The sequence below is a fragment of the Arabidopsis lyrata genome, assembly GCF_000004255.2.
Source record: "Arabidopsis lyrata subsp. lyrata unplaced genomic scaffold ARALYscaffold_3, whole genome shotgun sequence".
NCBI lineage: Eukaryota > Viridiplantae > Streptophyta > Magnoliopsida > Brassicales > Brassicaceae > Arabidopsis > Arabidopsis lyrata.
Window position 1 is genome coordinate 10,323,226 of NW_003302553.1, and position 13,510 is coordinate 10,336,735.

The window sequence follows — 13,510 nt, forward strand, 5'->3', positions numbered from 1 at the left end:
TTTACAAGGTATTTTAAAGGTTTTACAGATTTTTTACAAGTGTTTTGTAAGGTTTTACAATGTATTTTAAAAGGTTTTACAAGGTACTTATAATGTTTTACTTTATAACTTGTAAAACCTTATAAAAAACTTGTAAAACTTTATAACTTGTAAAATTTTATAAAATAGCTTGTAAAATCTTATAATATCTTATAAATACCTTATAAATACGTTGTAAAACCTTTTAAAATACATTGTAAAACCTTATAAATACCCTGTAAAAACCTTTAAAATACCTTGTAAATTATTCCCGCCAAAATTTAACGCCAAAAAAATTGCGGAATCACTTTTCCCGCAAAAAAAAATTTTTGGCGGGAAAAATTTTTACGGGAAAATTTTACAAGGTATTTTAAAGGTTTTACAAGTTTTTACAAATCAAATTTGTAATTTTGATGTGTGCACATTCTCATGTTTTCCTTATATATTTTTGATATCTTTTATTAAAAGAAGGGTAATTTAGTCATTTTGTACATAAAAATGGGTATTTTTAAAAATTGACAGCCAAAGGGGGCATTTTTGAAAAGATGTATTGAAAAAGGGGCATTTTTTTTAGTCTCCCAAGTTTTATTAGGTTTATAAGGTACTTATGGATTGTAACTACTACTTGAAGACTCGATCCAAGTATTTATAAGGTTTTATAAGGTGTTTTTAAAGGTTTTACAAGTTATTTTAAAGGATTTTAAAGATTTTTCAAAGGTTTTACAAGATATTTTAAAGGTTTTTAAAATGCATTTATAAGGTATTTATAAAGTATTTATAAGATTTTAGATACATAGAAATGTAGTTTGTGTATGTTTTAATAATATTACATACATATTTGGATAAGTCTTATATTTTTAAGAGCATTTTTTATAAGGTTTTTTAAAAAGAGTATTTTTGAAAAGTGGCATTGAAAAAGTGGCATTTTTGCAAAAGCCTCTTTTTTCATTTACAATTTTATCATTTACAGTAATATTGAAGTTTTTTGGTATTTGGAAAATTGTCTTCTTAAAATTCAAACAAATCTATAAATTTTGCCAAATTTGTTATGTTTTGCATTAAAAAATGACTACGAAAACTTCTATTTTTTCCAATTGTTTCAATGATACCTCTCTTTTTGTAAAATCATTATATTCCTTCAAAAAAGTATATTTAGTTACTTATATTTTTCTAAAAGTGTTCGCTTTTAACTTCCATAGTCACTTTTGTTAATTTTTAGTGCGAGTTTTTTTCATTAATGAGTGTTTACATGGTATTACATATTCTATCGAAAAAAATCAAATAAACTAACAACAATGTTATCTACGCTTACAGCTGGTAAATAAGGATAAAAATATCATAGCTCTTGAAATTGATATTGTTTTCAATTAAAATGATTATATACCAAGATTTAGATTATTAAGCTTCCCAAAAAAATTGTGACATTGCTTTGGGTTGAATAATTTTGTTGTGGTTTTAGTTAGTGTTTTACTGTCTTACTCTTAACCGTCATTTATTTGTTGTCTGAATTTTAAACGTCATTCATTAGTTGTTACTACTTACTTTATATGTACAAGAATGATGAAAATATACAACTTACGCTTTTTGTAATCCTTAGGGAAGCCCAACATTCTCGTAATCCCACTTTCCACGCCCATATCGGAAATCTTGCTAAAAACCATGAAATAATATGGAAAGAAATCATGAACTAATATTAGAACGAAATCCATGAAGTAATGATTCGGAAATTTCATGAAATAATATAGAAATAAATCAAGAAATAAATGAAAATTTAAAATAGTAAAAACAATATTGTAAAAATTGTATTAGTAATAATAGTATAATTCAAATTTTATAAGAAAAAAATAATAATTAAAAGTGATCATATTTCAAAAATTTTAATATGATAAGTTTTAGAATAGAAGTAAGATTAAATGCATGGTATAGTAAAACAAAATTATATAACTCTATGTATATTATTTTAAACAGAAAAATAAAATTGAAAGTTAAACATTAGTTTTTAAAAACAATACACTACACAGAATTTTATTTATTATTACATTTTCACTTAAGAAAAAATAAAAGATTACTAAAATCAATTTAAAATTTAAAGTCGAAAAAATTGTAAAGGTCACACTTTTTATGAAATTATGTAAAAAGGGATCTTAAAATTCTTAAATATTATAATCCTTCTTTCAAAAAAAAAAATCAATGGTTATATTATTCATGAGTTCTACAACAGAATATACAAAATGATCTATAATTTATGTAGCATATCTCGAAAAAAATCTATCCTCAAGTGGAACTACAAATCTACAACTCTATAAATTAAAAAAAAAATAAGTTTGAAATTTCATCAACTGAATCAAAGAATTTTATGTCAATTTTAACATACAGCCTCGACGGCACCAAAAACATAGGAAAAATACAAATATAAATATAAATATTCCAAATATAACCCTTCCCAAATTCCTATCATCTCAAAAATCAAAATCCAAACCAAAAAAAAAAAACACTCTCACACTTCGATATCTCCGCCTTCTTCTCCTCTGAGCCAACTGTCCTTCGATTTCGATTTCGATTTCTCCGATCTCTCTCCCTCCGGCGCCGGCGAAACTATGTCTCAGTCCATCCAATTCTCCACTCCTTCACGCACTCCTCACCTTCTCAATCTCCCTCACTCACAATTCAACCGTCCTCTCTCCTCTATCTCCTTCCGTCGTTTCCCTCTAACAACCATCAAATACACTTCCATCAGAGCCTCCTCTTCGTCTCCGTCGCCTTCACCGGATCTTGATTCATCATCATCCTCGTCGTCGTCGCAGGTACTTCTCTCACCTAACGGTACTGGTGCTGTGAAGTCTGATGAGAGATCCGTTGTAGCTACGGCGGTTACGACGGATACGGCTGGGATTGAGGTTGATACTGTCACGGAAGCTGAGCTTAAGGAGAATGGATTTAGAAGTACGAGGAGGACGAAGCTGATTTGTACGATCGGACCGGCTACGTGTGGATTTGACCAGCTTGAGGCGCTTGCTGTGGGAGGTATGAACGTGGCGCGGCTTAATATGTGTCACGGTACTCGCGATTGGCACCGCGGTGTTATTCGTAGTGTTCGTAGGCTTAATGAGGAGAAAGGCTTTGCGGTTGCTATTATGATGGATACTGAAGGTAGTGAGATTCATATGGGAGATCTTGGTGGTGAATCTTCAGCTAAAGCAGAGGTTGTTTAATCTCTTCTCTTTCGATTCGAATTCGATGTAGACATTGTTGTGTTGTGTGTGTGATTTAGATGTTTTAGCGTTGGTGATGATATTTTTACAGGATGGTGAGATTTGGACTTTCACTGTTAGAGCTTTTGATTCTTCTCGTCCTGAACGTACCATTAGTGTGAGCTACGATGGTTTCGCTGAAGGTATATGTAATTCTGTTTATGTAAAAGTGGAAGTGGAGAACTTTAGATGAATAGGAATCAATTGGTTTTGTTTGTGATGTAGATGTAAGAGTTGGGGATGAACTTCTAGTTGATGGTGGAATGGTGAGATTTGAAGTGATTGAGAAGATTGGTCCTGATGTTAAGTGTCTATGTACCGATCCTGGATTGTTGCTTCCTCGAGCTAACTTGACGTTTTGGAGAGATGGAAGTCTTGTACGAGAGCGTAATGCCATGCTTCCAACTATTTCTTCCAAGGTTTGTAATTTTTTATCTTCCTAAGGTTTGGGTTATGATTCACTTTATTTGGTAAATTTAGGAGGGATCAAAGCAATGTGAGGATGTACATTTTTGGAACCTAGATGAGTCCATGTTAGCAAAACAGAGGATAAATAAAGTAAAGTAACTACGAAAGATACAAGTAGCTATATCACAATAGCAGTTCGTTCTCTAAGTAACTAGAGTCCATGTGAATCTATGAGTGTTGATTTTAAATGCGAAGTCTTTATTTTATCTCCTAATTAATGCTGAAGGAGGAATGATGTTCTTACTCAGAAATTAGAACATATAGAATATCTCCCTGAGGGAATCAGGGAGAACATACTCATTTTCACTGATGATACCTTAATTCTTTATTTTCAGGATTGGTTGGATATTGATTTTGGAATTGCTGAAGGTGTGGATTTCATTGCTGTATCGTTTGTCAAGTCGGCTGAAGTTATTAATCACCTTAAAAGTTATCTTGCTGCTCGTTCCCGTGGAGGGTAAGTAAACATGCTCAATATCAACACATTTTACTACTGTATAAGAAAGATATGATCTACTTTGGGGGTCAGGCTATAATAGGATTTGGTTTTGCGTTATGTTAACACCATCTTTATTTTGATGTTGTATTCATTTATGATGCAGGGAAATTGGAGTAATTGCAAAGATCGAGAGTATCGATTCATTGACCAATTTGGAAGAAATTATTCTAGCGTCAGATGGAGCCATGGTCGCAAGAGGAGATCTGGGAGCTCAGATACCTCTTGAGCAAGTTCCAGCAGCTCAACAGAGAATCGTGCAAGTCTGCAGAGGGCTGAACAAACCTGTCATCGTTGCTTCACAGCTACTTGAGTCCATGATTGAGTACCCAACTCCAACCAGAGCAGAAGTTGCCGATGTGTCTGAAGCAGTAAGACAAAGATCAGATGCATTGATGCTCTCTGGAGAATCAGCTATGGGTCAATTCCCAGACAAGGCGCTCACGGTTCTAAGGACTGTCAGTTTAAGAATCGAGAGATGGTGGAGGGAAGAGAAACGCCACGAGTCTGTGCCGCTTCAAGCCATAGGCTCTACCTTTTCAGACAAAATCTCAGAAGAGATTTGTAACTCTGCTGCTAAAATGGGTAAATAATTCAGGTTCATTGTTTATCTCAAAAGAATCTGTCTTGAGTATCTCATTTTATCATCCAAAAACTTGCAGCTAACAATCTTGGAGTGGACGCGGTTTTCGTCTACACAACAAGCGGACACATGGCGTCATTGGTCTCCCGATGTCGCCCAGACTGCCCGATCTTTGCTTTCACAACCACAACCTCGGTGAGAAGACGCTTAAACCTACAATGGGGGCTTATCCCATTCCGTCTCAGCTTCTCAGACGACATGGAAAGCAACTTGAACAAAACATTCTCGTTACTGAAATCAAGAGGCATGATAAAATCTGGTGACCTCGTGATCGCAGTCTCGGACATGTTGCAATCAATCCAGGTAATGAACGTCCCGTAATTTCTCCCTTTTTCCAATTTCGCAATCCCGCAAAGAGTGTTTTGTTGCTGTCTTTAGACTACTCTTACATTAGATTCCAGAGGCATCGTCATCTTCGGTTTGTTAACAACAGTGGACGTGTGCCACGAATGTGTAAGCTTTGTTTGTAGTGTACTGTTTGTTTTTGGTTTTCAATAATATCAGTAATCTTATTCTAGTAATTCGATTCTATGTCATTAAGTCCTTTTGTTATAGCTTTTAGTTTTTAGCCTTTTGAGATCTAAAGTAGATAGGAAATTAAGTGAGTTTGTTTTTAAACAAAATCCAAAAAAAAAATTCTCAAAAACTACTAAGGAATTAAGGAGAATGTAAACCCAAATAGGATTAGGAGTTAGAATAAATACCATAATATATTATAAATGTGTATACTCTTCTTAATCACAATTAGAATCGCCTCTCCATTAGAAAAGATATTGAAGAAACAGGAAAAGTTGCAAGAGACCTCGGATGAAGAATCAGGAGATAGATTTTTATCAAACTCCGTCGGATTGTTCGGACGAAGAGATTCAACGAAGTTGCGAGTTTGTGAAAAAAGTGAAAGAGTTGGATGATAAGACAATCATCGTTAAATTTGTCAATGCAATGAAGTCTTATCATTATCAATCTAAGTCTTTAAGCTACATCGATCTCAAAACCAAAGTCGCTTCCATTCTTCGTAATCACGACGTTTTGCTCCAAGAATTCTATCAGCTTCTATTGGATTTACCTATCACGGAGAAGAATTGTAACTCGGCAAAATCAGACGTAGAACGCACGGTTGAGTTCATGAACAAAGTGGAAGCTTTGGGGAAGGATTTACACGGTGTGTTTCTAAATCTGTTTGCCTTTGGCGGTGATATAGTGACTTTGATTGAACAATTCGACGTGATTTTCCGCGATCACGCATCTCTTAAAGAGGAGTTTAAAGCGTTTCTAATCGATTCCCGTATACTCAAAAACCCGAAACGTGGTTTTGAGGCGGAGGTTGAAGAGTCGAGGTACATGGCGCCGTCGTATAAGACTAGACTTGAAGCTGAAGAGGAATTATCATCGTCTATTCTCGTCAATTTTCACACATAACACACTTATACATTGATGCTTTCTTTGCTTGTAATCTATCTAAAACTCGGGATTCTACATTCTACGGATGACGGGCTTATTTTCTAATGTTGGACCCATTTAGGCCCGCAGTTTTAAGCCCACCACAACATCTTCAATATATAATCATTGTCAATATATAGCTTTTTGATGTTCTTATTGTTATGGAACGCTGAGGGATTATATTAATTCGCCCCAATCAAAGTTAAAACCAAAAAATGGTGCGATAAGTTACAAAAACAACCACTAATTTTTGTATAGTTTGTAAAATTACTACAATTATACCCTATTTTTCCAAGAGTACTATTTTAGATACAAATTTATAAATTTCTATTTTAATGTGTCCGATTGGTAACACAAAACTGTACAAATTTTTTTAGCTGGAGCTATAAGCTTTTTCGGAATAGTACAAAACTGTAAGAAAGAGTTGTACGAGAAAGCTGTACAAAAAAGCTGAGAGTAAAACTTTTAGTAACGCTTTTGATAAAGCTTTTGTGATTGGTAACTGTCAAAACTTTACAGCCTATACCGCTTTGATAATGGATTACCATTCAAACCCCAATATGTCTTTCAGAAAGTTTTGGGGTCTTCTGACCAATCTTTTCTATGTTCTAAATGTCACATTCCGAAAGTAAACCGTGAAACTCACTCAAAGAATGATTTAACTATCTTGCAACACCAATTTTACACTCCGACACTAATGAGAAGTACATATCAAACATTATTGAATTTGTCAAGTATTTCTCTGAATTAGTTCAACATAGTCAAGCTGTTTTTTTTTAATCTACTATAGTTTTTATATAGTTTATATTAAATTAATGTAAATCAAATAATATTGGAGGATTTGATCATATCTTCCCTTCTACTGTTTGCATCACTTAAACCAGTGGTCCCATTTCTATTATAATAGAAGCAAATGGACCCAATCATATATTTTAAATGTAAAAGACTCACAAGTTTTAGATTAATCATGAAACAGTTCAATAATTCAATTATTATATGTAGTCAGAATAGGGACCTTTAATTAAGTGGGGATGTGCTTTTAGTCAAATGGTTAAGTCCATTTGATTCCGCATTCTCCACCGGAGTTCGACTCCAGTAAGTCGCGTTATCCCGCGTAGTAGAAATTGACTATGGATCGAGCTTTGTCGATCCAAAAATGTCAAAAAAAAAAAACTTTAATTAAGTAGGTAGTTAATACTTTACGGGTCCGAATTATAAAGACATATATAAACAAAATAAACAATGTAATAAAGGGAATTGATAATAGAGACAACAACAATAGCAAACAATAAATTAAGAAATTTTATCCATGTTATTGGCTGTGAATTCAACCACTAAATTATGAACATCGTACATATACCACCCACTTTTATGATAGAAATTAACAAATGTATTATTGGAAATAAATTGTTACATTGCATGAGAAAGGTCTGTCTTTGGTTCAACTATTTTTAGGTTATCTTCTCTAAATACTACAACTAATCAAAAGATCCAATCTTCACTAAATAAGTAACTCTCTTAAAATGCTTGCTTTAGCAAATATGTATATACGTGCTTTGTTTTGTCTGCACAAATCTGAATTACCAGAATAATAGGAATATTTTCAAAAGAAACAGCAACGAAACTCCAAAAACAAAAAGAAGCAAAAAACAGGTAGGGTAATGATGATGTAAAGCAGTATATGTATTTGTGTAAAAAAAAATATATATATAATATATATAACCATCATATCATTATTATTATTACATTTTCCCATATATATATGACTATAAGTATGGACAAGACCTTCATTATCAAAAGCCTTTATGTCTTCTTCAGTCCTTTTCTGATTTGCTAAATTTAATATTTAGATCTGATCGCTGATCTCTAACCCTAAAACTCATTTTTCTCTTATCCATGTGTGCAAGCAATCATATAATATATATTATTATCATTATTTATTTTTTTCAAGGGTCCACACTTACTTTTATTTTTATGTATTCGATTCTGCATTTTATCCGGATTCAGAATTTTAAGATATGGTGTTCGGTCAATAAAAACTCCAACGATACCATTGTACTATAACGTCTTTGAACATATATGTGATATTTAAATATTTACTCTAAAGTTTATTGACTCTGTATTTATTGAAATTCCTGAAATTTCAAAGCATCTTCGAGAATGCTTATGCAACAAACTTATTGATCTACATGTACGTTTCTATATTTGTTGTCAGAGATGTACGTGAATATAATAATATGAAACGATATATAATACGTATAAATACATTATATACCATCATATTAGGAAGTGACAAAAAAAATCATCATAATAAGAATATAGAAACTAATTTATGTAATGAATATTAAAATTATGAAGAGTAGATTGATAACTAAGATAAGGTTAGATTTAAACTTATGGAATATTGAAATGGGGTAGGCCAACCAATGGGGATATTTTAAGATGATGATGACGTTTCCCATTTTTATTTCTACTGTAACAAACTTATTAATTTCTTCTTGTTTTTTTTATAATATACATTTGTTTATCCTCCGAAATTTTCGCATTTATTTACTGGCACCGAGGAAGAGATATGTAGCATTCTTACCATGACTTTGGAAGTGTTATTTATCGTCACGACATAACTAATTATTTCAAAAGACTAAAAATATAAAATAATAGTCCCTATGTTTCAAAAAAAATTAAAAATGTTTAAGGTTCATGATGAATTCAGCATGAACCTATGAATCTCACAAAACAAAGATGTACTACATTTTCAACCTCACATTAGGGTGTGTTATTAAAATTGAACTATTTGTTAGGTTTGAACAAAACCATTAAAACCCAATCCACCAAAACGAAAAAGAGTTATACCTGAACTTCTGCCTAAACCACCAAATAAAAAAAAAAGAGTTCGCTAAACACAGGAAAAGTTCTTACATGATCAGCTCGTTTTTTAGGCTTTCACAATTATATTAGATGCGATATATAGTGTCTTTGGATCAGTGTAAAACATCAATAGATTATTTTATTTTATTTTGGCTAGTTAGAGTTTGAAAAGATACGACTATGAATTAGATAGAGTCTTTTCATGGAGTTTAATTTGGATCGTGTTAGACGTTACACACGATTCTACTTTCTATAGATATTATATTTATTTAAATGGTTAAAACTCAAAAACTCCAATTTAGAGGACACAATTAACAAAAGAGAGTGATGAGTGAATGATGATATGGTACAAATTCACTTAGCTAATCATATATCATCAGAAAAAAAAATCTCTACGTATAAGACGATAATGTCCACATCATTTAAATTTAATCACAAATTCATATATTTTCATGTTATTGAAATTCACTTAAACATAATTCATTTAATTACTGGATTTATCAAGTTTTTTGGGTTTATGTTGAAACTAGAGGAGGATTTGTGGGAAAACTCTTTATTATGTGTTGTTAATCTCAAGAGAATTGATACACAATATATAGAGACTAACTTATGTTTAACCTACAATTGGAATAGGAAATAGATAAACATGAATAAGTAAATATTATAAATCTCTTAATCCTTATCACAATAGGATATCTAGAATATTCTTCGGCTTCACGGGTTTCATAGGCTTCACGGGCTTGGTCCGCTGTCTTGCTTCCCAAGTTACCTCAATACTCCCCCGCACGACAAACGTGGTACGCAAAACGCAAGCTTTGCAATCACAAAGCGGAACACGTATGTCGTGGACAATATGTCGAAGACGGACAAATCATGTCAACACACGCCTCAGGGTTTAAGCTTCAACTTTGAAAATAGGGGTGGAATTTTTGCTCGTCTTCGGTCTTGGTAAAAGGGAATACATCCCGTGGGCGCAAATTATGCTGCTCCACAAACAATCATCCTTATCTTAGATGGTCCATAACTCGGACTAAACATGACCTAAAAACATGAGCGTTCCAATAAACTATACTAATGGTTAAACTATAACCAAACTCCCCCGTAATGGTAAAACTATTACCAAACTCTCCCACAATAAGAAAAGCGAGATATAAAATTACTCTGAAAAATTCTTAACTCAAGAATAATTCTAGAAACAATAAAACTAGAAACCCATATAAACCATAAACCCTTAGAATCATTACTAACTAAGAGTAAATTTCTTTTCTTAAAAAAAAAAAACGAAAAACCAAATTCCATTGAATTATAATTAAAAATCTAACGTGGAACAAATCCACACTTAATGTCATCATCTTCATCGTCTCCGTCCCCACCGTCTTCAACGTCAAGTCCTTCGACGGTCATTGTTTCCATGATCTCTTCTGAGTGTGAGATCACAAAACTTTAAATGCAGAATTTTAATTTTGATCCACAAGGATCGACTGCTCTGATACCATATTGAAACTAGAGGAGGATTTGTGGGAAAACTCTTTATTATGTGTTGTTAATCTCAAGAGAATTGATACACAATATATAGAGACTAACTTATGTTTAACCTAATTGGAATAGGAAATAGATAAACATGAATAAGTAAATATTCTAAATCTCTTAATCCTTATCACAATAAGATATCTAGAATATTTTTTGGCTTCACGAGCTTCATAGGCTTCACGGGCTTGGTCCGCTGTCTTGCTTTCTAAGTTACCTCAATAGTTTAAGTACAACTTCAACTGTATATCTGCACATTTAGAAGAAAACAATTAAATTTTTTTTATATAGTTTTTGATATTTTATATGCAATTTTTCGACTTGTGTTTAAAAACACAATCGAGTTGAAGATCAATGTAACTTTATGAAAGTGAATATAATACGTGTGATTGTGAAGGTAAAATAATCACAATCTTTTCTTTTTTATGTGATTGTTAGATATAATATTTGTCATAATTTATACAGACTTTTAAAAGTATAACAAAAACTACGAGTTAAAAGGCAAGACTCGGTGACAATAAAATTATTGATTGATATGTGAGTCTAATCGTATATATTGTATTCTTTGATCTCTAACATAAGTTACGTTACATCTATGTGTAGCATTCAATGTAGGCCAAACATGTTTAATACAACAATATTCTCTAAAAGTCTACTCAATGATAGTTAATAAGTCTTAAGGTTAAGTATGTTTATTACGAAAATACATACATACATCAAATAGGTGAACGGTAACCGTGTTAAATTGTCTAACCTTCGCTTTCTCGAGTTATTGTCTTTGCCCAATGAATTAAACAACAACATGTAATTATATACAGAATTCCTACACGATATTATGCAAAACCATCAATTCATCCGTCGATACAATGTTAAAAGAACATTATCAGATGATATTTTTTATGTTCGTTTTTTTTTCCAAAAATAGATGGATTATATAAAATTACCTTTAAATGTAATTGAATTCATATCAATCAGATTGTTAAGTTGTGAAAAGTCCTCGTCAGAAATTTGTCTACCTACGATCAGTTTAACTATAGTAATGTGATATTTTTGTATATGCCCATCTAATTGACCTGATTATAGTTACAACTGAACACGAATTCATTTGGCCTTTTGTTCACAAAACTTAAAATAAATCAAACGCTATAAAATATGTAAGTCAACTAGGATCGGACCCGCGGTCCACCGCTGGAGAATATTGATTTACATACGTTGATTTTAATATTGTACATATTTTTAGTAGAACGAATCGTGTAGTGTACTTATAAATATTCCTAATAACAAATTGTAAAGAAAATATTAATTGTTTATTATTAAACCAATCATATTAATTATGATTTACAAAATGGAATTTTGTGTTTTAGAATTCAAAAATTAGACGAATCATGGGAATTTAAGCAGTCAAAATAGGTCAAAAACCGTGTGTCGAGCCCAAATCATCTCACTATAGGGCAGATTTGGGAAAATATATTAAACCCGCAAATAAGCAGGCCACATGGATTGATTCGTAGTGGCTCATCGGTTTTCGTCCGCGGGTTGGCGGATCAACCCACATGATAGTATTTATTGATAAAAATATAATTTATTCAACATGTGGTAGTTTAAAAAACTTTTAATAAATGAAATTATAATATTTATAAATATAATGATATATAAGATTATTTTTTCTAAAAGTTTTTAATTTATTTATTTTAGTAGAATTTTAAATTTTGGTTACTCTTAAATTATTTAAACAAAATCCACGGATAACCCCGCAAATCAGCATATATTCGCGCGATGGGTTTGTGTTTCATATATGCTACCCGTGGGTCATGCGGACAGACTAACTACATGCCAAAATATATTTTGCCTATTGCAAAACAGGCTTAACGGGACGAATCAACTCGTTTTGACACCTCTAATGGAAATATTATTTAGTCATACAACACAATAAAGTTTGGACATAGGAATAATAGAATATGTATCTTATTTGTTAGATGAGAGATTGAAAGGTGAAATATAATAATTAAAAAATAATTAATATTTTTCATGATTCACAAAATTTAATAAATATTTATCATCTTGTTGAATAATTCTAAAAATCATATTCAAGAAATCTTTATAATTTAAAAATTAAACTTCTTTGGTAAGCTATAAGTACGAAAATACCATAATTTCGATTTAATCTAATTAAATTAAATTAGTTACATAGATTTCATATCTATTTAATTTACACGAATAAACTAAAAATATCTATTTAATTTATAAAATAGATGGGTTAGTTGTGATAAATTTTCTAGAAATCTCTAGATGCAAGTAAGATATCTTTTAATTAATTATAACTGGCTAAAATAAGCAAAATTAATGAGAAAAACTTTGATTATTATGAAATTCGTTTCAAAAGTATACGAACAAATATATTATACGTAATTAATGTATAATATTGTTCGGAATATGATTTTATAATTAGTTACCATAAGTACAATCAAATTTTATTTGATTTTCATAAACATTTGATTTTAGTTCAATTTTTCATTATTAATTCGAATTTATATTCCAAATTTTTTTCAAAGATCCGATTTCAAAATTTCGGGTCAATTTTCTGATTTTGACCCGACCCATTTACATTTGTACTTCTCTTTTAATAGTATAGAGATTTACATTTGTACTTCTCTTTTAATAGTATAGAGATCAATCTTTCAACACCTTGTAGACATAATTGTAATTTTGTTAGGCATATATAATTGAGGGTTTAAGTTTTTTAAAAAAACAAATAATAGAGGATTTTGAAATCAAAGCAAAAATGACTAAATTTCCTAC

General features: G+C 31.4%; 2 protein-coding genes across 2 annotated transcripts; both read left to right on the forward strand.

The window, feature by feature from the left end:
• The first annotated feature begins 2,438 nt into the window (after positions 1-2,438).
• Positions 2,439-5,397, forward strand: LOC9321600 (plastidial pyruvate kinase 1, chloroplastic). The gene is made up of 6 exons (XM_021031535.1): positions 2,439-3,221; positions 3,322-3,412; positions 3,495-3,688; positions 4,073-4,194; positions 4,340-4,818; positions 4,896-5,397. The coding sequence occupies exons 1-6, from the start codon at positions 2,616-2,618 to the stop codon at positions 5,195-5,197; spliced, it is 1,794 nt and encodes a 597-aa protein (XP_020887194.1). The 5' UTR covers positions 2,439-2,615; the 3' UTR covers positions 5,198-5,397.
• An 80-nt stretch (positions 5,398-5,477) lies between these two features.
• On the forward strand, positions 5,478-6,399 carry LOC9319455. The gene has a single exon (XM_002883342.2). It carries the CDS (start codon positions 5,684-5,686, stop codon positions 6,293-6,295), a length of 612 nt encoding a protein of 203 aa, XP_002883388.1. The 5' UTR covers positions 5,478-5,683; the 3' UTR covers positions 6,296-6,399.
• Positions 6,400-13,510: the final 7,111 nt, after the last annotated feature.

Bases quoted from the DNA above. Each gene is read 5' to 3' on its own strand.
- LOC9321600 (XM_021031535.1), top strand. From the start codon at position 2,616: ATGTCTCAGTCCATCCAATTCTCCACTCCTTCACGCACTCCTCACCTT. The intron at 4,195-4,339 runs GTAAGTAAACAT...TTTATGATGCAG, and splicing joins GCTGCTCGTTCCCGTGGAGG to GGAAATTGGAGTAATTGCAA. The intron at 4,819-4,895 runs GTAAATAATTCA...AAAAACTTGCAG, and splicing joins TAACTCTGCTGCTAAAATGG to CTAACAATCTTGGAGTGGAC.
- LOC9319455 (XM_002883342.2), top strand. From the start codon at position 5,684: ATGAAGAATCAGGAGATAGATTTTTATCAAACTCCGTCGGATTGTTCG.